Source organism: Bufo bufo, chromosome 10 (assembly GCF_905171765.1).
Source record: "Bufo bufo chromosome 10, aBufBuf1.1, whole genome shotgun sequence".
Classification (NCBI taxonomy): Eukaryota; Metazoa; Chordata; class Amphibia; order Anura; family Bufonidae; genus Bufo; species Bufo bufo.
Window position 1 is genome coordinate 148,992,517 of NC_053398.1, and position 24,438 is coordinate 149,016,954.

The following is a 24,438-nucleotide window of genomic DNA, read 5'->3' on the forward strand; positions in this document are numbered from 1 at the left end:
TACCGCCTCGGGTTCGCATGGGACTCCCGTGGTGGCTGTCCCCTCAGAATCTGGCTTCAGGGAGATCTTTTCTCCCAATCTCCGATGCTAGTCTCCGGGGTTGGGGTGGCTTTTTCCGGGCTCGGACGGTTCAGAGGGTGGGTCAGAAGTGGAAGCCCGCCTTCCGATCAACATACTGGAGCTCAGAGTAATTTTCCTCTCTCTGTCTCATTGGACCCCCCTCCTAGCAGGTCTCCTGGTAAGGGTCCAGTTGGACAATGCCAGGTGTGGCCTACATCAATCTTCAGGGCAGAACCCGCAGCCAGACAAGTGATGCAAGAGGTGAAAAGGATCCTCCAGTGGGCGGAAGCTCATGTTCCAATATGGTCTGCAGTGTACATCCCAGGGGTCGAAAACTGGATGGCAGACTTTCTCAGCTGCAACAGGGTGGATCTGGGAGAGGGGTCTCTGCATCAGGACGTATTCGAGGACGTCTGTCGCCGTTGGGGCCGCCCGGACGTGGACCTGATGGCGTCCAGGCTCAACAACGAGGTTCCCACGTTCCTGGCCCGAGCTCGGGATCCTGAGGCGTACCGGTGGACGCTCTGGTGTCTCCGTGGCGAGACTTCGCACTCCTCTATGTCTTCCCACCACTGCCTCACTCCCAAAGGTTCTTCGCAGGGTCGCGGCGGAAGGGATCCCGACCATAATCATCGCCCCCGATTGCCCTCGCCGTGCCTGGTTCTTGGAAGGCACTCTGATGCTGACAGACATTCCCTGGCCTCTTCCTCTCAGGGAGGACTTGCTGTCTCAAGGACTGCTCTTCCACCGGTTTTTACAGCCGCTTTGTTTAACGGCGTGGCTGTTGTGACCTCCATCTTGAAGTAGAGGGGCTTCTCAGACTCTGTCGTGAAGTCCATGATAAGAGCCAGGAGACCAGCTTCCTCCCGGATATACTATCGTACCTGGAAGGCCTTTCTTGCCTTTTTGCGAGAAGTTAGGTGTTTTTTCACTTTGTTTCTCCATTCAGGTGATCCTCTCTTCTCTCCAGTCGGGTCTTGAGATGGGAATGTCCCTGAGCTCTCTGAAGGGTCAGGTCTCTGCTCTGGCCATTTTCTTTCAGCGGTCTCTCTCTGCTCGGTCCGGTGAGGACCTTCCTACTGGGGTTGGCGCATTCGGTCCTTCCGTGTTTCCCTCCCCTGCCCTCCTGGGATCTGAACCTGGTTCAGTCTTCTCTGCAGGCGGCTCCTTTGAGCCCCTGAGGGACATTTCCCTGAGATTTCTCACCTGGAAGGTGGTCTTTTGTTGGCCATCACCTCTTTCTGGAGGGTATCGGAGCTGGGCGCCCTTTCCTCCAAGGGACCCTTTTTGGTCTTCCATAAGGATAGGGTGGTACTGCGCCCAGTCCCTTCTTTTTTGCCCCGCTCCGGCGAACCCCAAGGAGTGCACTCTCCATTCTCTGGATGTTGTCCGTGCTTTGCGGGTGTACCTGTCGGTTACTGCCCCATTTCGCCGCTCGGACTCCCTTTTTGTGGTTCCTGAGGGGCCTCGTGAGGGTCTGGCGGCCTCCAAGGTCACTGTGGCTCGGTGGATTTGGTCGACTATTACCATGGCCTATCGGTCCCGGGGTAGGGTTTCCCCTAGCGGGGGTTACCGTGCACTTCACCAGGGCGGTGGGGGCCTCCTGGGCTAGGCGCAATCAAGCCTCTACATCACAATTTTGTAAGGCGGCCACCTGGTTGTCCTTACATACCTTTACCAAGTTCTACCAGCCGCACTCTCTGGCGTCGGCTGATGCTGCCCTAGGGCGCAAGGTATTGCAGGCTGTGGTTCCTGTTTAACCGTTGGACGTTTCCCTCTGGAGGTGTTGGTCTTCCCACCCCATGGACTGCTCTAGGACGTCCCATGGTCTGTGTCCCCCAATGGAATGGGCGAGAAAAGGAGATTTTTTGGGAAACTCACCTGTAAAATCTTTTTCTCGTCTTTTCCATTGGGGGACACAGCTCCCACCCATTCTTGTCTGTTACAGGAGGGGTTGGTTCTATTCTATTGGGACCTTATGGTTTACGGCCTGTTGGCGGTATTCCTCGGTTCTGTTTTCTTTATTAATATTTGTTTTTTGTCTCCTTCTCCTACTGCTTTTGCACGCACTGAGGTCCTCCTGGAGCATGGGGGTATAGCCAGTGGAGGAGGAGCTGTTTTTTCTTATTTGCATAGTGTCTCCTCCTAGTGGTGGCTTAAGCTATACCCATGGTCTGTGTCCCCCAATGGAAAAGACCAGAAAAAGATTATATATGGTTATGTATTTAGCTGTTATCAGTTGATATCTATCACATATACAGTATGATGTGGTTTATAATCTATAATACAACCATATATCCTTATAATTATTCCAATCGTAATGGTGATATTACTCTTATTTTCAATCCAAATAGTCCACACTCATGAATATAGTATTTTTACTTATCGCGCATATAGATATACTGTTTGTTCACTGACATAAGGTAATATGTATTTTATGTCCCTAATTCTTCTAAATCCCCATTAGATTATTTTCTCCATTCATCTTTATGTTGATAGCAATTCTTCTTTAGAAGTATGCTCCTAACAGTAGTCAATACTGTGTACTTACTGTTAGTAGTTTAATGTTCACCGACCGTGGCGTCCCACGAGGTAGCAGTCGAGCTGACCTCTACCTCCGCATCTCTGTACTGGGTGGCCACTGAAGAAGGAGTTGGATAAATGCCGAAATGCGTCTGATATCGATAACATTATTTACAGAATCCAGGACCCACCTAAAGAATCCATCAATTTGTTGAGGAAATACCTAATTGCTGGAAAAGTAAAGAAAAGTATGGAGCGCTCCACAGACATTGCAGGTATAATCCCATGAAAACCTGGGCAGCTTGAACATATCACGCTGCATCATGTGGAACGCCGAGACTGAGCAGCGGCACCACGCGAAACATCGGGATCCGGCAACTACCACTGCAGTACAGGCAATATCTGTCTGCTATTGGGCAAAAACCATTTGTCCTATACTAAATCGAGTGTGCGGATTACAAATCCGGTCAGAATTGTTGTAACACGTCACGAAATGTTGCTATGCATAAGTATGTCTAAGTGAATGAAGCACTTGGAAAGCATTGAATCATTTGGAACAGAACGAGTTTTACTCCAACCATTTCCTGATCTACATCAAAGTTTGCGCAGTAAACAGTGTATGAAAATGTAATAGAATGATAACATTTCAAAAAGTCTTGTTTTTCAGTTTAAAAGTCTGACTTGAGCGAGGCCCAGTGCTGGTAAATGTGCTTCAGGCTTCTGCTTTTGCATTTGTGAACTGTCATACTTTCCCGTTGCATCAACCAGCAGTAGTCGCCATCATGTTGGGATTCCCGCGGCCTTGATACCTGTACTCCATTGTAGAAATATCTTTATGGAACCGCTCTCCGTGTTCGTCACTTATGTGTACCAAATTGGGTGGGAAAAAGTCAAGATGGGAATGTAAGAAATGCACTTTCACTGACATCCGGCAGCCAAGTTGTTCATGTGCTGTAAGCAGGTTGTCTACTAGTTCAGCAGAGTCTGCAGCTCGTCTGTTCCCAAGGAAGTTCTGCACTACGAGCACAAACGCATCCCTCGCTTTGTCAGATTCTTGCGCTGATCATAAGTAGTGTATTTGCCACATATGTAGCAGAAATTGTCTGGATCGTTAACACGTTTGCCTTTATCCATCTTAAGTTTCAAAACTGATAGCACTATAACAGATCACTTTATCCAAATCAGTCCAGCTTGCCTTATATACTTACTGCTGACATCAGCCTGAGGGCGTCCGGACAGGTCTGAACATGTCCATTGGAATATCTCCAATATAACTGAATAGGCTTTGCATGTACTTAACCCTTTAAGGACCTCCGCCGTACATGGCACACGCTCTCTAGTGCAGCGGGCACCATAGCCGCTGGGTTTCTGATTTTTTTTAAATAGCAGAGACCCGCGGCACTTGTATAAGGCTGATCGCATACATTTTCCCTTTCAGATGCCGTGGTCAAAAGCGACCACGGTATCTGCGCAGTCCAGAAGCGAAGTCGTGCACTTCTGCTCCGGTAACAGCGTTCCCCAGCTGAGATCGGGGAACCTGTTCCATTGATCTAATGGGCTGAAGCCTAAAGCAGGCTTCAGTGCCTATTAGATGACTATGGCAATACAGGCCACTAGGTGGCAGCATTGTATTGGTATAGTGCAGTGGTGCCCAACCATTTTTCGTCTGAGGGCCGCACTAGACTTGGTATAAATTTCAGGTAGCTTTGCCAGAAAGAAATGCAAACGCTGTGAGGGGGCACGTGTGAGCATTACTACTGTGAAGAGGGCACATATCTGGGCATAACTACTGTGAGGAGGGCACATATCTGGGCATAACTACTGTGAGGAGGGCACATATCTGGGCATAACTACTGTGAGGAGGGCACATATCTGGCATAACTACTGTGAGGGGGCACATATCTGGGCATAACTATCAGGGTATAATTACTGTGAGGAGGGCACATATCTGGGCATAACTACTGTGAGGGGGCACATATCTGGGCATAACTACTGTGAGGGGACGTGTGAGCATTAAGTCTGTGAAGAGGGCACATATCTTGGCATTCTTACTGTGAGGGGGCATGTGATGCATACATGTGTGTAATGTATCTGATGATCACACACTGCACTACATACATTACACACATGTATAGATCACATACTGCGCTGTCACCTTCTTCTGCAGGTCTACCTTGATGTCTGGTCTTTAGGCTTCAGTCAGATCCTCCACCGCCATGCTTGCGCCGTGTGCCCGACACCACCAGGAGCTGGCCCCTCCTCCTTTCATCTCCCGCCGGCTTCTCCTACAGCAGGGCGCTCTATCGCTCCAGTGCCCGCCCAATCTTACCAATCAGGGGCGTAGCTAGAAATGACTGGGCCCCCCCCTCCCGGATCTCCCACCCCCACATACCTATCAGACCTCCCACCCCTTCCAGAGCTCCCACCCAAACACCCCTCCAGGACCTCCCACCCCAACGTCCCCACACCCCTCCCTAGATCCTCCCTCAGTGTCGTCCACAGATATCCCCCTCAGTGTCGTCCACAGATATCCCCCCTCAGTGTCCTCCACAGATATCCCCCTCAGTGTCCTCCACAGATATCCCCCCTCAGTGTCCTCCACAGATATCCCCCCTCAGTGTCGTCCACAGATATCCCCCTCAGTGTCGTCCACAGATATCCCCCCTCAGTGTCCTCCACAGATATCCCCCTCAGTGTCCTCCACAGATATCCCCCCTCAGTGTCCTCCACAGATATCCCCCCTCAGTGTCCTCCACAGATATCCCCCCTCAGTGTCCTCCACAGATATCCCCCCTCAGTGTCCTCCACAGATATCCCCCTCAGTGTCCTCCACAGATATCCCCCCTCAGTGTCCTCCACAGATATCCCCCCTCAGTGTCCTCCACAGATATCCCCCCTCAGTGTCCTCCACAGATATCCCCCCTCAGTGTCCTCCACAGATATCCCCCCTCAGTGTCCTCCACAGATATCCCCCCTCAGTGTCCTCCACAGATATCCCCCCCACCCAGAGCCGCTTCCTAGCTAATTTATTCACTGCACTTGCCTCTGTGAAATTGAAGAGAAGCGCCGTAATCTCGCACAGGCGCACTGGCAGAGGCCAGGAAGACGGTGCACGCGCACTTCGATACATCTGCCAGTGCGCCTGTGCGAGATTACGGCGCTTCTCTCCAATTTCACAGAGGCAAGTGCAGTGAATAAATTAGCTAGGAGGCGGCGCTGGGCGGGGAGATTACAGGCACAGGCAGCATCGCTTTGCTGCCTGTGCCGTTCGCAGCGCACCCTGCGCTGATAAAGTCGTAGGTTGGGCATCACTGGTATAGTGCAAATGAAGTGTTCAATGGTGTCTATATAGACATCAATGAACACAATATGCAATCTAATGATTGCCAGTTATTGTCACCCAAGGTGACTTGAAGTAAAAAAAAAAAAAAGTTTTTGCAAATATAAAAAAAATAAAAGTTCAAATCACCCCCCTTTCCTTAAAATAAAAATACTTAAACAATAAAAAAAAATCGTCCTGCAAAAAATGAGCCCTCACACAGCCCTGTACACATAACTACAAAAAAGTTATAGGGGTCAGAATATGGTTATAAAAAAAGAATATTTTTTCCCCTCAAAGGTTTTAATTTTTTTGTTCAGTAATTAAACGCAAGAAAAATTATATAAGTGTGGTATCGTTGGAACCGTACTGACCTGGAGAATGGAGATAACAGGTAAATTTTACCGCATAGTGTAAAAAAATAATAAAAACCTTTATCAAAATTGCATTTTTTACTAATTTTACCCCATTTGGAATTTTATTCTTTCTTCCTACTACATGGTATGCAACCGTAAATGGTGCCATTAGAAAGTACAACTTGTCCCGCAAAAATAAGCCCTCATTAGGCAATCTGAATGGAAAAATAAAAAAGTTAGGACGGGAGTGAAAAATGCAAAAATAGAAAATCCCAGGGTCCTTAAGGGGTTAAAATCTAGACGTGTCAGGCAAATTCCGAGTTGATATTTAGAATCGGCGCGCTCATTTTAGTATAAATCACATGTTTTTCTCTCAGTAGCAAAATCATTGTTGCGCGGTGTAATTGGTGATTAACTGTTTATAGCTGTTCTTGGAAAATAGTTGTATTTTCTGGGGCAGAATATTTGCTGCTTTTTATCATTTTGTTGATTTCTATTAAACGTATTTTCTCCTTTATATGCAAAGGTCTGAACTCGCCGACCCCGGCCGTTCGGACGGGGCCCATGGACCTGCTGCTCTGATTAGGCAGCTGTTCACATTACCGACTGGTCACACATGTTCAGTCACTTCCGGGAAGGGTGAACGATCTCTGAGAACGTTCTTTCACAGAACGATCATTTGTAGACAGAAGCTCTTTCAGACAACAATTTCAAACACTGCGGACTTCTTTCCAGATGAAGATGGCCAGTCGCTGATCGGCTAAGGCTGACTTCACATCAGCGTTCAGTCTTTCCGTTATTGGAGCAGGAGAACGGAAAGGACGGATTCGGCACAGAACTGAGCCAAACGGAGTCTACGGGCTCCATAGACTATAATGCGATCCGTTAGGTTTCCGCTCAGAGGGAGATTTTTGAAGCAGAGACAGAAGTCCTGAGTGCACAACTTTTGTCGCCACTTCAAAAATGTTTTTCTGAGCGGAAACCTAAATTCTAGTCTATGGGGTCTGTAGGCTCCGTTATGTGCCGAATCCGTCCTTTCCATTCTCCAGCTCCTATAACGGAGCAGAAGAACGGAAATGCTGAACGCTGATGTGAACTCGGCCTTAATCATCACTTTTCATGAACACCTGTTGGCGTATGGCCACCTTTAAAGTGCCCATACACCTTCAGTCAGGTGAACGCCCTCTCTGCCCACTCCATAGTTCAGGCACACATTTGGCCGATCACGTGTTTTTAGAGGAGAAAGCTGCTGCAAGACATTTCTAGTTGCTTCTCTCCCAGGAGAACAAAAGGATCAGATGTTGAAATTTGACGCCTCAAATTCTTCTCTGCCCAGATCACCTGTTGGGGGAGAATTGGGAGCCTCCCATACCCTTTACATCGCTGGTTTGTTCAGCCGACAGTAGTCCAATGTGTATGGAGCTCTGTGGTACTCCATTCTAATTCAGCTTGCAGTGCTCTGACCATTTACAAAACATTGCTCCAGCTATTCCAAAACGACAACTTCCATCATGCTCCGAGGGCTTGGTGTGAGATGTAGTTTGGTAACAGTTGGAGAACAGTAGCGCAGGGCGATATTCCCCCTTCTTCTGTGCTCCAGTCTCTGATAGACAGATCCAGCATCCAACGTAGATAAAATGTTCTTAGGCTTTATTGATACCAGTGCCCTGCACTAGAGCACAGAGCTGGACTGGGGCCAGTCACAATATGGAGCGTCACCACTGATGTTTATCCGGGCCTGACCATTATAGAATGGGATGTTCCAGGTCATGTGACTAGGGGTGGATCGGCCATAGACCTCACAGGGAAATGTCCCTGTTCGCTGCCTGAGCCCTTCACATGGCCGCTGGGTACATAATGATCAGATGCTAGGAGCACTAAATACTTCCTGTTCCTGGCCAGTGGCCGCAGGGGCCTTTATTGCCGTCTTTAGGACAGTGCATCAGGGCGGCAGTATTTTGTGCTGCACGATGATATTTGGTCATACTGGCTCCACCTACTTCTGTTGTCCTGCCTACTTGTGTTGCTCCACCTTCTTTCAGTTTAGACCCGCCTACAACATGTGGCCACTGTTTATTTCAGCTCGGTGAGCCCTTATGGTGCCCGAACTGGAAGCATGTTGGGGAAATGGAGCTTGGCTGGTATCTTGCTGTAGGATGGAGGTTCTGCTTGGTCTTACCACCTTCGGTGATGCCCACCTGCTGTTTATCATTGGGTGCTAGACCCCAGCTTAGACACAGAGGGTCGCACATAGATAAAGCTTCTTAGTGTGGTCGCCATGTGACAAGCCTATAACCTGGCCTAAGGTCTAGCCTCGGCTTCTGCTCCATACTGCCTCATCCCCTGCTCTTACATATTGCCCCTTCATACAAGCAGGGCTGCTTTGTTTTATATTAATGCATTATCTCTAAAACACAGGTGATCTTCTGCACAGAGGACAACAGCACATTTACGGAATTCTTATCTCTTCCCAAAGGTCACCTTTTCAACAAATTCCGAATCACAGAATCCGACTGGTATCGTATCAAGCAGAGCATTGATTCCAAGTGCCGCACAGCCTGGCGCAGGAAGCAGAGAGGACAGAGCCTGGCAGTAAAGAGCTTCTCCCGACGAACGCCGTCTAATTCCTCGTACAGCACCACAGGTGAGCGCCCGCCATGCCCTGTGCAGGCACTTGATGAGCTTTGTTGTCAGCTCCATCAGTATTATGTTTGAGTACCCCAATAGGGCTACACCGTGTAACCAACCTAAATTCTGAGGACCCTTCTAACAAAGAGCGCAGCCTTAAAACCCTTCAGGACCTTGTGATTTTCCGTTTTCATTTTTTACTTTCTGCCTTCACAAAGCCATAACTTTACTTTTCCGGGCTTTTTTTGAGGCCTTGTTTTTTGTTGGGCGGATTGTACTTTCTAATGGCACCATTTAATATCGCATAAGATGTAGTGGGAAGCTGGAAAAAAAATATACAAATGGGGTGAAATTGTAAGATTTTGCTGGGTTTCCATTTACAGTGTTCCTATGTGGTGACGCTGGCGTTTCTCCTTCATTCTACGGGTCAGTACGATTACCCCAAATACCACACTTTATAGTGTGTGTGTATATATATATATTTAGTTTTTCTTGTGTTTTAAATTTTTTTTTATTTGTACTGCCATAGACTGCATCGCCATGTTACTTTTTTATAGTTACTTCCACAGAGCTGTGTGGGGGCTCATTTCTGTAGTTTTTATTCATACCATCTTTGAGTGTGTATGACTTTTTGATCACTTTCTATTCAATTTTATTTGCGAGGTGAAGCAACAAAAACATGGCAAATCGGCCATTTAGATTTTTTTTCCTGTTGTGGCATTGACTGTATGGGTTAAATACATTTATATTTTAATAGTAAGGGCACTTTGGGACATGGTGATGCCTATGATCCTTATTTTTAATATGTGAAAAAAAGGGTGTGTTTTGAATTTTTGTATATATTTGTATATTTCAAAACTTTTTTTTTTTTGCACTTTTTTTTTAAAGCCCCTCCCTAGGAGACCTCAACATGTGATCACCTGATCGCTTTTCCCTATGGGAGTTTAATTTATGTTTCAATAGAGCCTGGGTAAGCCTCAGAGCCTCAAGCAGACTCAGGGCCACCACAAGCAACTAAGCTGGGGTCTGGAAGGGGTTAAAGAGGTCATTTATAAACCCGGTGGGCGTTTACATCAGCACAACTCCCTGTTTGTGGTGACCCTGTTGTAACAGGTGGAGCGGTGGTGGTCGTACATCCTCCTGAGCACCTTGCAGACAGGTGGCCCGCCACCCCTGTGCTCTGCTAACACCAGGAGCTGCTCGCCTCCTCGCCTCTTCCCAGTGTTTGTTTGCTGCACCCCGGGCCCTGCCCTCACAGCAGCATCGTGGAAAAGCTGAACGATTTATATTAAAAGCAGCATTTTGGAGTCTCTCCCAGACACAAGGGGGGCAGAACTGATTCCCTGTACCAGTCTTTTGGCTACTCACAATAACCACTGTATCCAGCATCAGAAGCCAAAACCTGATTTTAATGGAAAAATTAAATTCTCCAAACGTGACTTAATTCCAAGAGACCGAAATGAAAATATGTGAAATGTTCTTGCTGAAGTCCTCTTCTTGTAAGTAGTAGCATCACTTTCTGACCCTCTTCTATCTTTGTAGCGCTGGAATTTGAGTTCAAACAACCGTAAGAAAGGTTGAGACTGCCCCCTCTGGCTGAGACTACCCCATCCAGCTGAGACTACCCCATCCAGCTGAGACTGCCCCCTCCGGCTGAGACTGCCCCCTCCGGCTGAGACTGCCCCCTCCGGCTGAGACTGCCCCCTCCGGCTGACACTGCCCCCTCCGGCTGACACTGCCCCCTCCGGCTGACACTGCCCCCTCCGGCTGACACTGCCTCCTCCGGCTGAGACTGCCCCCTCTGGCTGAGACTACCCCATCCAGCTGAGACTACCCCATCCAGCTGAGACTGCCCCCTCCGGCTGAGACTGCCCCCTCCGCCTGAGACTGCCCCCTCCGGCTGAGACTGCCCCCTCCGGCTGAGACTGCCCCCTCCGGCTGACACTGCCCCCTCCGGCTGACACTGCCCCCTCCGGCTGACACTGCCCCCTCCGGCTGACACTGCCCCCTCCGGCTGACACTGCCCCCTCCGGCTGACACTGCCTCCTCCGGCTGAGACTACCCCCCTCCGGCTGACACTGCCCCCTCCGGCTGACACTGCCCCCTCCGGCTGTTTGTGCCGCACATTTCCATCGGTGAGCAGAGCGTGCGGATAGCGGCACATCAGAAGCATTGATGTGTGGAGCACATGGGTTATCAGTGTCCAAGGTGCTGGTGATTACATGCCTTACCTTATAGCAGTGTCATCACTTTGACATCAGAATTATGTTCTTTTGATCATTGTCAAAAAAGCCTAATTATTTCCACCACAATTCACTGGTTCTGCAAAAACAATGTGAAACCGTCCATGGGGTGAATATTAAGGGTATGTTCACATTGTAATTAAGTAGAGGCAGAAAAATCATTTGATGAAATTGGCACAGATTTTCATACACACAGGTTTTTTTGGCATCCACTTTACTGGAATATTCACACACCGTTTCTGCCCCACGATGGGGCACAATGCTTTCATTTCCAGCGTGCTGAAAAACACTCCATATGAATTACAATGCAGGGATTTGAGGTGGTTTCTAGACTGATTCCAATGCAGAAAATGCGTTGGAGACAGAGTGATAAAGCTCTGTGTAACCATACTGTCAAATTAAGTAACCTGGCATTTAAGAAGTGAACTTTGCAGGAGGAAAATGTTGTAAAATTAAGAAAAATATATAGTATTTATACCTTTTAAATCATATGCTTCTCCAGTGCCAACACTTCAGGGGTCCCAGCCAGTTCTTGCCACATGCCATAAACCTTGCATTCCCTACAGGGGCCCAGCTTTGGTTTCTTTTGTGGCAACATTTTTTTTTTCCAAGTTCCTCAGGTACGTCATCAGTGCCGGTCAATCAGTGGCCTGAGCAGTGGCAGCAGTCATAAGCCTTGACTGCACACATCACCACTGAGGCCACCATTGGCTAGCAGCCGTGACATACTCTAATGGCAGGTGTTGATCGCCGATGTTCCCCTACTCACTACTGCAGTCCCTGGCTCCATGCTCGTCCTCCCTGGCCACCTCGGTCATTGTCCGAGTCTGTCTGCATTGCGGGCCAGGTAGCGGCAGTGATCAGTGTCTGCCCATTCACTGCCGCGGTCCTGTGCTCTGTCCTTCTAGCCCTGGACATAGCTTGCCTTCCAGCCTGTTCCCTATAGCACCCCGGTAAGGGCTGACGTGCTTCACTTCCTGTGATTTAAGGGTTTTGCACATGTGATCTGTGCGACCAATCCCAGCCCTCCCACACCTATATAAGTGGTCCTGCCCCCATCCCAGATGCCTGAGCATCAAAGGTCCTTTGTCCGGCAAAGTTGAATTTGTCTGTGCTTGAGTTCCTGACCTGTGCTTGTCTCCTGTTAGATCCCTGCCTGCTATGTCTTGACTCTCCTGTTGCTGACCCAGATTGCCGGACCTGTACCTGTGCCGCCTTCCCTGCTCCCATTGCTTGTATGACTTTGCCTCATCCTTTGGTCCTGCACTGTTGCTCCTGGTTACGACTCGGCCTGCTGACAACGCCTGTACCTCTGGTTCCTTGCTCTGCCTGGACCAGCTGTTTCGGGTGCCTACCCTCCTCAAGAGGTAGCAACCTGGTGTTCCCCTCGGGGAAAGTCTATCCCTCACCATCAGGGGTACTGTGAAGATTCAGGGGTTCACACCTACTGGATTGTTACACATACATGTAGATGGCATGTCATGCTTCTGGTCCAGCAGGAACTAGAAGCAGAGGCGAAAGGATTTTTTAAACCTTTGCACCCTGCCCGCTACCCCTACAGGGTTTCCCAGTCTTGGAGAACCTATTTAAGGCCCGACCAAGCCTGTTTGGTTATTAATGTGTCTGGTGCTTGAGATCTCATATTGTGGTGGAACTAAATCAGATGTTTCTTGATAAAGACATGAACTCTACGTTTCGCAGTGTGTCATATTATGGTCATTTTTGCGGATTTAGCCCTGAAGTGAAATGAGGACAAGCAGAGTTTCGTGCGCACATCTCTAATCTCAACCTGTGTCAGCCACGTTGGCAGCGGGAAAGATGCTCTGACTTCGCTGCGGCGCAGTCACACAGGGGTTAAATAATGCGGTGTAGGGCTTTAAACAAACAAGAGCCTTTGGTTTGGGAGTCGTCAGTAAGCTGCCGCTGTGAGGTGGTGTATGATGTCTATTTCTGTGCGATCATTTGGTCTGGAGCCGAAGATCACCTCATAATTTACCGCAGAGACCCAATGCCCGCTGGCACCCACTGCAGGTAGAGTAGACCACAGTGTACACCATCCATGTAAGCTTTCACACTGAGCATTGCTGCAGCGTCCACGATCTTAGGAATTTCTTTACCAGGTACTTAGTATATGGGCCGGGGCTCTTGGGTTTTTGATATTACAGCTGTTTCCTTCAATGAAACTAAAAGTATATTGGGGCAGTGCGGTGGCTCAGTGGTTAGCACTGTTGCCTTGCAGCGCTGGGGTCCTGGGTTCGGATCCTACCAAGGACAACATCTGCATGGAGTTTGTATGTTCTCCCCGTATTTGTGTGGGTTTCCTCCGGTTTCCTCCCACACTCCAAAGACAGACTGATAGGGACCTTATTAGATTGTGAGCTCCATTGGGGACAGTTGGAATATAGTAGCGCTATATAAGTGCATATAAATAAATAAACTAATTATAAAGTAAGTTATCAAAAAAGATTGCTTTTAGTATTTCCACTGTTAGCTGCATGATTCTGTGCAGGTGGAGCAGATTGTATTGCCGTGAAAAGTGCTGTGAGATTTGTGGAACTGTCAGAGTGATCACAAGTCACTTCTAGTCAGATAGCAGCTCCCTAATCCACTCCGGAGGAAGAGATTCAGCATCAGCATTGACCTAAACCAGGTTGTCACCTCATCATTAAAGTCCTGCTCCTGATCTGCCTCCATTCATAGGATGAGTGAGCAGCGTGTGCCCCGGGATCTGTTATAGGATCGAGCATCTAACGGAAGATATTCATTGTCACTTGGAAGACATTGACGTCGACGTCTGCTAAATCTAGAAAGAAACTCAATATCTATGAGTACGGTAAACACAGCAGTACGTTTCCTACAAAGGAGAAGTCTGCTCAGGGAACTACAAGTCCCAGCATACCCAGCCTGGATGTGATCCCAAGAAGCCAGACGATTTGCTGGTTTTCGTCTGTTGCTGGGGTTATCAGTTGGATCTCGTTCACCCCTTGCGTTGGCCCTTATTGCAGCATGTACATTGAATCTGCCTGAAATTCCAGAGTCCATAAAAAGCGAACTCTTTAGGTCTCGGTGACAGATATTTGTGCCTTGTGTCTTATGAGATCCCACCAGCTCCTAATCATCCCTGACTAGTAACTAAGAGCATGTCTGCATACATTTAACGAGATCTTCGGCCGCCCTCTGACCTCCGTCACAGAAAGCAGTGCAGCTCCTTTCTGTCGCTTGGTTTGATATTTGCTGTGTAGAATTTCAGCCATTTACATTTCTTCCTAAACCTGAAAAACTAATGACAAAAACAATGAAAAAGCTCCAAACCGCACACGAGCAGCCAGAGCGTGGATCACTGGAGGCTGATAGATGCTGTCGGTTCCTTACCAGATGGATGATGCCTTGATTTCACATTTGGCTTTGCTACTGTTTGTGACGGATGTGTCTCTCATCTGTAGAAAGGTGATACTGCAGCCGGCGCAGCCTGTGAGAGGGCCACTGCTTCCATACAGGATGCCTCCTTCCTCACAAATGGCTAAAACACATTTCAGAATGTGAAACGCAGCAATCAGGTGGAAGCCTCTTACTGCAGCCTTAGGGGCCATTTACATATGCCGCCGATCACTGCCCTGTGTAAACATGCCACCGATCACTGCCCTGTGTAAACATGGCACCGATCACTGCCCTGTGTAAACATGGCACCGATCACTGCCCTGTGTAAACATGGCACCGATCACTGCCCTGTGTAAACATGCCGCCGATCACTGCCCTGTGTAAACATGCCGCCGATCACTGCCCTGTGTAAACATGCCGCCGATCACTGCCCTGTGTAAACATGCCGCCGATCACTGCCCTGTGTAAACATGCCGCCGATCACTGCCCTGTGTAAACATGCCGCCGATCACTGCCCTGTGTAAACATGCCGCCGATCACTGCCCTGTGTAAACATGCCGCCGATCACTGCCCTGTGTAAACATGCCGCCGATCACTGCCCTGTGTAAACATGCCGCCGATCACTGCCCTGTGTAAACATGCCGCCAATCACTGCCCTGTGTAAACATGCCGCCCATCACTGCCCTGTGTAAACATGGCACCGATCACTGCCCTGTGTAAACATGCCGCCGATCACTGCCATGTGTAAACATGGCACCGATCACTGCCCTGTGTAAACATGCCGCCGATCACTGCCCTGTGTAAACATGCCGCCGATCACTGCCCTGTGTAAACATGCCGCCGATCACTGCCCTGTGTAAACATGCCGCCGATCACTGCCCTGTGTAAACATGCCGCCGATCACTGCCCTGTGTAAACATGCCGCCGATCACTGCCCTGTGTAAACATGCCGCCGATCACTGCCCTGTGTAAACATGGCACCGATCACTGCCCTGTGTAAACATGGCACCGATCACTGCCCTGTGTAAACATGGCGCCGATCACTGCCCTGTGTAAACATGCCGCCGATCACTGCCCTGTGTAAACATGCCACCGATCACTGCCCTGTGTAAACATGGCACCGATCACTGTCCTGTGTAAACATGGCACCGATCACTGTCCTGTGTAAACATGCCGCCGATCACTGCCCTGTGTAAACATGCCACCGATCACTGCCCTGTGTAAACATGCCGCCCATCACTGCCCTGTGTAAACATGCCGCCGATCACTGCCCTGTGTAAACATGCCACCAATCACTGCCCTGTGTAAACATGCCGCCCATCACTGCCCTGTGTAAACATGCCGCCGATCACTGAAGCATCCTGATTAGGCTGATCCTCAGCCTGATCTCAAAACCTGAATCAAAAACGCAGATTTGAAAGTAGCCTTATAAAGATGTAATTATCACATGAAATGCAATCTGCCTGCGTACGAGGACCTTGCCCTATTGATGGGCCATCTATACGACCAGCAATTACCAGTCATTGGGTGGTAACAACCAGAACATCAATTGCTTGCAAATTTTGATCATTTATATGGTGGTTTGTATCCGCACATTGGGCTGTTCCGCTGCATGACCATTAGATACAATGATTTTTATATAGAGGCCATCGCCGAGGAGTGAACAAATTATCATTTGGGCATTAATACACCCTGTGTAAAAGGCGCTGCCATTCTCTGTACTTTACCTTTACTGGTTGAATCATCCTGAGAAAGGCTTCCTGCCTGTCATTGTCATAGGATGATGGGACAGTGACTGGAATATTCTGGTGTGCGTTTAACTACTGGTTTCCTAGCCGTGATTAATAAGCTGTAGAAGACCTTACTGCACGCCACAGACATAAATCTTGCTGATTTGCTGCTGTAGAGTTAATGTGGGGCTAAATACCATCCGAGAGGCTTACTTCGCCCCCAGGCCTTTGGGACTGTGTACCAGTCTTCGGATTTATGTATGAAAGAATGTCTTAAAGTCAGAAACTGCAAATGATAATTGGAGACTGATGTGATTGTTCATGGGCTCAGTGTCCTCTGTCTCTGGAGATTGCAACACAGCGGCGCCATATTCACCATTTGGAGCGCTCTCATTCCGTCTTCCAAGTCTTGCTTGGTTTTCCCTCTCTTAGCAGGTCTGGGGCGACCAGCGCTTCCCTCGTCTTCAGTGACGTTTTACAAATATTCATTTAAGTGACCTTTTTTGAATCCACTAATTTAAAACATAGATTTTGAGAACAAAAGGAAAATGCTGGAATCTGGAAAGCAGAATTGAGTATTTCCTCCGATTGACTAAAGATTGCACATTAGTTTTTTTTTCTGGTTGAACTTTCGTTGACTTTTCGTGTCCATTTATTGCTGGAGGAGTGCGGACGGTGGACCAACAGTGCGACTACACCGACTATTAAATGTTATTCAAAATCCCAGCCGAAGAGCGGATTGGGAGAAATGGGAGCTGTTTATTCAGTGTGCAGCCGTACCTAGAGCAGGGTAGCTGGTCGAGAAACCTCCATCAAGTCATTAATAGGTCAGGGCTGATTTGCCAGTAACATGGCTGACTACTCAGCAGAGAGTTTTATTACCTTTCAGCTTCATTTAGAGCAGAATAAAAAAAAAGCAGCGGTTGAAGCTGGACTTGGCATGTGCAAACACGGGCTCGTCGTTAGAATAGATTGGTCCAATATGTTTTCAGCTTTTGATTGGCAAACGCCTGTTTGTAATGTTTTTCTATGCGTTTGACCCGTCAAGTCACATTAGCTCTGAAATTCCATTTACAGAGGAGAGAGGGAGGAAAAATAATGAAATGTCGACTGCTGCTTTTTTGTAGGCAAGTCATATTTTTTGTGTGGTCCATTCTTTTGTGAACATGGACGTTTTCCTCTTTGATGTCTTCGGAGAAGATATAAAGGAACAGTTGTCGGAGATGTCTGCAGGAAATACAGTTTTATGTTTGGTGTCATTGAAGGGATGAGTTAATGTCACTGCTGCGGATTGAAGTCGGTCTCGCACCATTCAGTTATTGCTGTAGAACGGGACTAAAACCTTGCAATGAAATATGTATGTTTTACACCAGGATGTGCAGTCTGATGAATGCCCCCCGTGACGAAAATACACAGCATTTCCACAAAGATCGGGCATGCCGCGCCGCAGATTTAAAACGGACGCATGTCTACAATCTGCTGCTGTGAGTGAATATCCATTTACTGACATTGTTCTGTGTGAAGCCAGCTCTACGGATATGTTCACATGTAGTGAGTACACGGTGGACTGTTATTACAGTGCCAGAGAAATCTCATCCACACAATGTCGAAAATAATCTGCAGTGGAAATTGCCTTTCTGTGTGGATATCGACTCCACAACGTCAGTTTATGCTGCGGATTTCACCCTTTGCAGTGCTCACCTTGCTGTATCTTCGTCATGGATTTTGCCACTATTTAGGATTATGCTGGACCCCGATGTAAACCCTAACGCTCAGCTGTATGCACTGGTCATGTGCGGCAAGTGATTTTGTTTTTTCTCTCTTGCTTTGATCATCATGAACTCTGGTATTTTGGCGTCCACTGTAGGTGGAATAAACACATTCGAGCAGCCTCCTTGCACCGAGCAATAGGAACAGATTGTTGGGATCACAGAAATGTTGTGTCTCAGTATTTCCTCTGGCTCGAGGAGTTGGAAGCGTTGCACTTGGTTGTGCAAGAGGCTGTGAGCGTTGCAGTTTGTGCTGCGCTTTCCACAGCCAGCTGCTAATCTTCACAGCATATGTGCTCTGTTTTATTTTTCTCCTCTTGAAGGCTGTGTGCCTGGCCCTGTCACAATCGGTTAGCGGTCAGTCTTTGTTAATATGGCGACGTTTCTCCTCTGGCGATTCAGATCATTGGTCTTTTCCACTAACAGTTTTTCCCGTCCCTAGAACGGTTCTTGAAGTTATACTGAACTTTTCTGCAAAATTCAATTACAATACGTTTTGCAGTCGTTAAAGGCTCCAGATTTGGTCGACAGATGAACTGTGAAGCCGCAGTAAAACCAGATATGATGCCAAATCATTCTTCCAAGCCTGCATAACAAATTACTCTGAGTGTTTAACTCTGCTGATATTTCCCTATGGGATTCTTTTCTGCTGGATGGAGCTCATGGCTGTTAATTAGCGAGCCCCTGTCACCCACATGTGCCTCCTCTGGGTGCTGGTCTCTACTGCCTGGGTAGATCATTGGCATCTCACAACTAGAGGTTAAAAAAAAAGATAAGCAGAAAATAGTCTGGGGAAATGAACATGGGATGGATAGGTGTTGTCAGGAATAGGGACCGCCTTATCCCTAGTTATTACAGTGTTTGCTGTGATATTATATGTTTTATGGTTATGTGTTGTGGTGTAACATAGTCCAGTGTGATTCACATATATATATACAGAATGTATTTATGTATTTGTGTTGCCAGGCCAGCAGCCTTTGATGAATTGGTTGAAGGCTGCATATAGGCCGAGTTGTCTGCCTCATACCTGGGTAAACAGCAGCCTGCTCCCCGGGGGGTTAATTAGCACAGAGATACTAACCAGGATAGGCCCATTTGCTGGTCACACTCTGGACAGGGGACAGCAGACTCTCCGGCGCCGTGTGTCAGCATGGAGGCTTCCTAACCAGAGCATGAGCCATAATCCGTAATCCTTCGTAACTTGTTCAGGAGGGATCGGATGTCCACAAAACCCAGCTTATCATCTCTGGTATGATGGGGGCATCACATGGACACCAGACATGGCGTATCAACTTATCTTCATCTTCTTAAAATAAGGATCTCATCTTCCGAGCGCCCTGGACGTGTCTCGTTTGATATGCTAGGACTCGGAACGATGAGATATGAATTATGAAGAAGGTCTGGGGTCTGTAGTTTCCCAGTTGCCCTGGTGAAGGTATCTTTTTGATATTTTCATACCTGTTCCCTAGATGGCCAGGGGGCCGGCTGCATGGGTAATGAAGCTCGGCCAGAGGGGCCGAGTCAGAGGTGGGAGTGAGAATCCCCTCAGACCTGCCCCGGAGGAAAGGCATAAACATGCAATCCCTGGATATTTGGGGTCACAAAGTGGGAGATCCAATCGAATTGGTTTGTGCACCAGTACTCTGCCCAAATCTCCTGGGAGGAAAGGACTTTTACCACACAACTGCTAAGTATTAGGCTACTTTCACACTAGCGTTCGGAGCGGATCCGTCTGATGTTTCATCAGACGGATCCGCTCCGATAATGCAGACGTTCGCATCCGTTCAGAACGGATGCATCTGCATTAAAACTTAGAAAATTTTCTAAGTGTGAAAGTAGCCTGAGCGGATCCGTTCAGACTTTACATTGAAAGTCAATGGGGAACGGATCCGCTTGAAGATTGAGCCATATGGTGTCATCTTCAAGCGGATCCATCCCCATTGACTTACATTATAAGTCTGGACGGATCCGCTCGCCTCCGCACGGCCAGGCGGACACCCGAACGCTGCAAGCAGCGTTCAGGTGTCCGCTCACTGAGCGGAGCGGAGGCTGAGCGCTGGCAGGCGGATGCATTCTGAGCGGATCCGCCTCCACTGAGAATGCATTGGGGCCGGACGGCTGCGTTCAGGACCGCTCGTGAGCCCCTTCAAACGGAGCGCACGAGCGGACACCCGAACGCTAGTGTGAAAGTAGCCTTAGAACTTTCTTTGTTTTCTCCTTTTTATTCTACAATTGTTTGCCATTTATGTACGTCTCTTGTTAATCATTTTTTATAACCAAGTGCTGTCTATTTTTTATATATTAAACCTAAAAGTTTGATGGTTTGTCTTGTAACCTTAAGAACCTGTTCGCCCCATGAAGAGTGTGTGTGCAGTCTGAGGCGGTATGTGGTTTTCCGTGAGGCTTGCTATCGTGTGGGTGTCTGCTGCGAGTGGAACACTCAGGGGTGTCCTGTCGACCTTATAGCTGACGGGTGGTGGCAGTGAAAGTTTAGTGTTAGTGAGCGGGTGTGCTTGCAGGCTTCAGGTGGCGATTTATGCTTGAGTTACGGCCCAGCATTGGGCGTAACAGCGTGTGAGGTCAATCGGCCTGAAGGGCTTGGGCATCCCTTGTCACCTGACGTGGTGGGCTGGTCAGGTCCCCGGTACGTGACAGGTATCAAAGAGACTAGTAACAAGAATGACCTTCATTCTCAGGATCCCAGAGGTCGGACACCCACCAAACATATAATGGTGGCCTATCCTAGCAGGCCCACCAATAAAGGGGTTGTCTCATCTTGCCGTTACTAAGTTCTGACCATCAGGTGGACAAACGCCAGCGGAGTGGTCCAGGACTTGCTGTTTTAGAGCTAGGGAAACCACATAGCTTGATATGCTCTGCACCTTCAGTAGCTCACATGCACCGCAATAGGAGCTACCGTAACAGCGAGCAACAGCTGTTTCCTGGCCGCCTTTAGGGCCCTTTACATGGGCCAAGAACCACAGATTATCTCTAATGAGCGTTCATAGTAATTCTCGTTAGTAATGATCAGACTGTGTAAATGTACCGCTGATTACCCAATGAACAAGCGAAACACTCGCACACAGAAGTGATTTACCTGCAGCAGATTGTGCGGTGTCTACACGATCCTTATGGGGCATAGTGATGGCAATGGTGATCACTGCTCCCCATACTGTGGAGGAGATTGCTGCATGTAAATGCACCAGCCTCCTCAGCTAGCAATCAGCAGATTGTTGTAATATCGTCCCGTGTAAGGGCGAGATAAGACACCCCCTTTAAGATCACCTTCCCTCCTCTGTGCGTATTTTGAATGTGCACAGGGGGCATTGTAATTATCACCAGTTCCCAAACCCCGGCCATTCCCCCTTAGTTGTAGATATAGTGATCGATGCCAGTCTGCAAAAACATGATCTATTAACCAATCAGAAAGAGGGTTCACCAGATTGTTCCTGATCTCCTTTGCTTGACTGACCTGAGTGACATGTACATAAGGTACTCTGCTAGGGATCAAATCTGCTATATGACGGTAGGTATGATGTAACCGTACCTCGTGAGTGTAGTATACATGTCATTATTAATTTGTAAAGCTGGTTTATTAGTTCTTTTATCTCCAGTGTAGTTTTTGAGCAGGAAGGCCTCAGCCATAACTCACCGCCATCAGATGAATTGTTCCCTGACGCTCTGCAGAGGAGACCTGACTTCTGTCCGCCAGTGGCGTCTATATCATCTCTTCCCGTTTGTCTTGCACTTACGTCCTGGAGGTGCAGTGATGGTAATATATGACCCCGGCAGGGCTGCAGTGTGGTAGGAGTGCCGAGGAGGACCTGCTGCTCCAGACGGGTCTCTGTCATCTGCTCTTCGAATCTGACATGTTGTAAAAATCTAATCTATTCCTCCCAGTTGTGCTATTATTTTCCATTTGAGCTGTACATGTGTTTTCCAGTCTGCAGAGCGCTCGGTCGGTCCTTGTCTGCAGCCGGTCATTTATCTTGCTTGCAGAAGGGTGGCGGGGAAATGCTGGCATCCAAGTAGAGCAGCGCTGACCATCTGAGATCACAACTGCTATTGGACATAAATAATATAACGTTTTCTGAAGAAATGACCGAACCTCTGACAAAGCATTTTACCGAATGTTCCAGCTCGGCAGTATCCCTGGATATTTCTCTGCGATGAGCAGGATGAGGCCACCATCTTTATTTAGTCAGAAACATAAGGGCGCCTTTACTCGCAGCAGATTACATTCTGCAACTGAAAATCCGTTCCATTCACCTTAATGAGGCTTGCAGAAATCCATGTGCTGGCCGCCCCATTCAACTGCATGGAATTTTCTGCCACAAATCTGCTGCGTGTGAAAGCGCCCTAAAACATTCTGCTCCTCAATCGTCGTGTTCTACGCGTCCAGGTGATGCAGCCTACATTGTCTCCAATAAGCTCATCAGTGATGATATGAAGGACCTTTCTGATCTGCTATTATTTGACATGTGTCTGGCTGTAGAATATATGTGAGGCAGGGACGGGAGCAGAAAGATTTCCAAATATTTCTCACTTACAAATGATTGATTCAAAGTCTGGATGAAGAGCTGTGGAAAAAAGCCCAAGGAGACTGTCCCCGGGGTGAGGAATGTTTGTAATGGGGTTACAGGGGGAGCGACCAGTTCTTCCTTAATGGCAGGTCGGAGCATGATTGTGAAAATCTCAGCCCGTGCATTTACCAAAAGGAAGGAAAATGCCTCAGTGCAAGGGATTAGAAGCACATTGAGGCTGAATCCAAAATGTGATTAAAGGTTGCCATCCCTGAATTGTACAGTGCATGACACAACCATAATCTGAACCGTTATATGGGATCCATACAGAGCTCTTGTGCAGCCATCTCTCCTGGAAAGGTAATTCACCCCCAGTCCAACAGTGTAGGATGTGTTCGATTAGCAGGACGCTGCCAAATACCTTCACCCAACCATCTGCAGGGCTGGCCTTAGCTGGGCACGATCTGTTCATCTCCTGCCATTACAGAAGGGGCACGCCCATCCTGAAAACCTTCAGCTTGCACCCTTGACACTACACGTGGTGCCTGAACCTATGGAAAGACCGCTTCACAGAATGCAGCTTTAGGCTACACGAACGTTGTTTGTTTCCGTGTCTGTTCCGTTTTTTTTTTTTGGAGATAGGATGCGGACCTATTCATTTCAGTGGGTCCACAAAAAATGCAGACACCACACCGTGTGCTGTCCGCATCAGTATGTCTGTTCCGTAGCCCCGCTAAAAAAATAGAACATGTCATATTCTTGTCCGTTTTAGGCATTGTTACAATGGATCCGGATCCATACGGATGTCATCCTTTTTTTTTCTTCCGGATCCGCAATTTGAGTTACTGAATCTGGAGCTTTAGGTTGTGGGATCCTGATAGCAGTGAGCAGAGGAGAGATGGCCGCCAGCTGTGAACAGGGAACTCTTAGAGATCCTGCTTTCAGGGAACTGGGATTTATCCCAATTGTTATTTGTACACAATGCTGCGATAAGCACGACACCGCGTCCTCGCAGCTGCCACCGCGGCCCAGGGAAGAAATCAGGTGAGACTGAACAGCCGCCCCTTGTCCAGAGGCGCTCATCCTCCTCGCTCAGCTGCGCGGCCGCGCTCCCTCTGCCAGAGCTTTCCTCACATATCAAAATTGTAAATGCAGAGCCAGAGAGTTTGTTATAGTGACAGTGCAGAGAAACCCTCCCTCGTAGTTCTGGGTCTGGATAAAGATGGCTGCTGCCCAGAGAACTCCAGGGTCTGTCACGTCATGCGAAGGGTCGGTGGATGTGATTCCAGGCCTCATAGACAAACCCTAAGGAAGATTACCACTTACCTTCCTGATTTATAAAGGTTTGATGTCTATGTAACCGTAGAAATGGTCTATTGGAAACGTGATTGAAGTCACAACATACAGGTGACATTTACCGCCACCTCATTGCTGCTGTGTTGCCTCAGTAGTGGAGCCACGAATCTGTCCTATATGACTGTCACAAACAGGATTAAAATGGCAAAAATGTTTCTTGAATTTCAGCAAAATGTCATAATCCAACTGCGCTTTGTGCTGATTAAGTTCCACTACATTGTGAACCGCTGTTGGGTGTTGGTCATTCTTTATTCCAAGCTTCTGTATCTTGTCTGTTTCACGTTACAGATGGCGTGCAAAATACCGTATCGTCCTCCAGCGACCTCCAGCAGGCGCCGTCCCAGGCCCTACACTACGCATTGGCTAATGCCCAGCAGGTGCAGATCCACCAGATTGGAGAGGATGGTCAGGTCCAGGTGGTAAGTTTCTACATGGTTTTCCAGGTTTTCTTATGTATGTAAATCTCTCAGCATTCCGGCATTGCTGGAAGCCTGAAAGTCTCTCGGCGGAGATCCGGCAAGCGATTGTCCGCTAAAGGGAGCTTTGCTTCCTC

At 48.1% G+C, this 24,438-nt stretch overlaps 1 protein-coding gene across 3 annotated transcripts in view; it reads left to right on the forward strand.

Moving 5' to 3' along the window:
• Positions 1 to 24,438, forward strand: part of LOC120981134 (BTG3 associated nuclear protein) — a 317,594-nt gene that overhangs the window by 178,430 nt on the left and 114,726 nt on the right. For all 3 annotated transcript variants that reach the window (XM_040410642.1, XM_040410644.1, XM_040410645.1), the window contains 2 exons: positions 8,735 to 8,902; positions 24,174 to 24,304. In XM_040410642.1, coding sequence (XP_040266576.1) covers positions 8,735 to 8,902; positions 24,174 to 24,304 — 299 coding nt within the window. The remainder of the gene's footprint in view (positions 1 to 8,734; positions 8,903 to 24,173; positions 24,305 to 24,438) is intronic.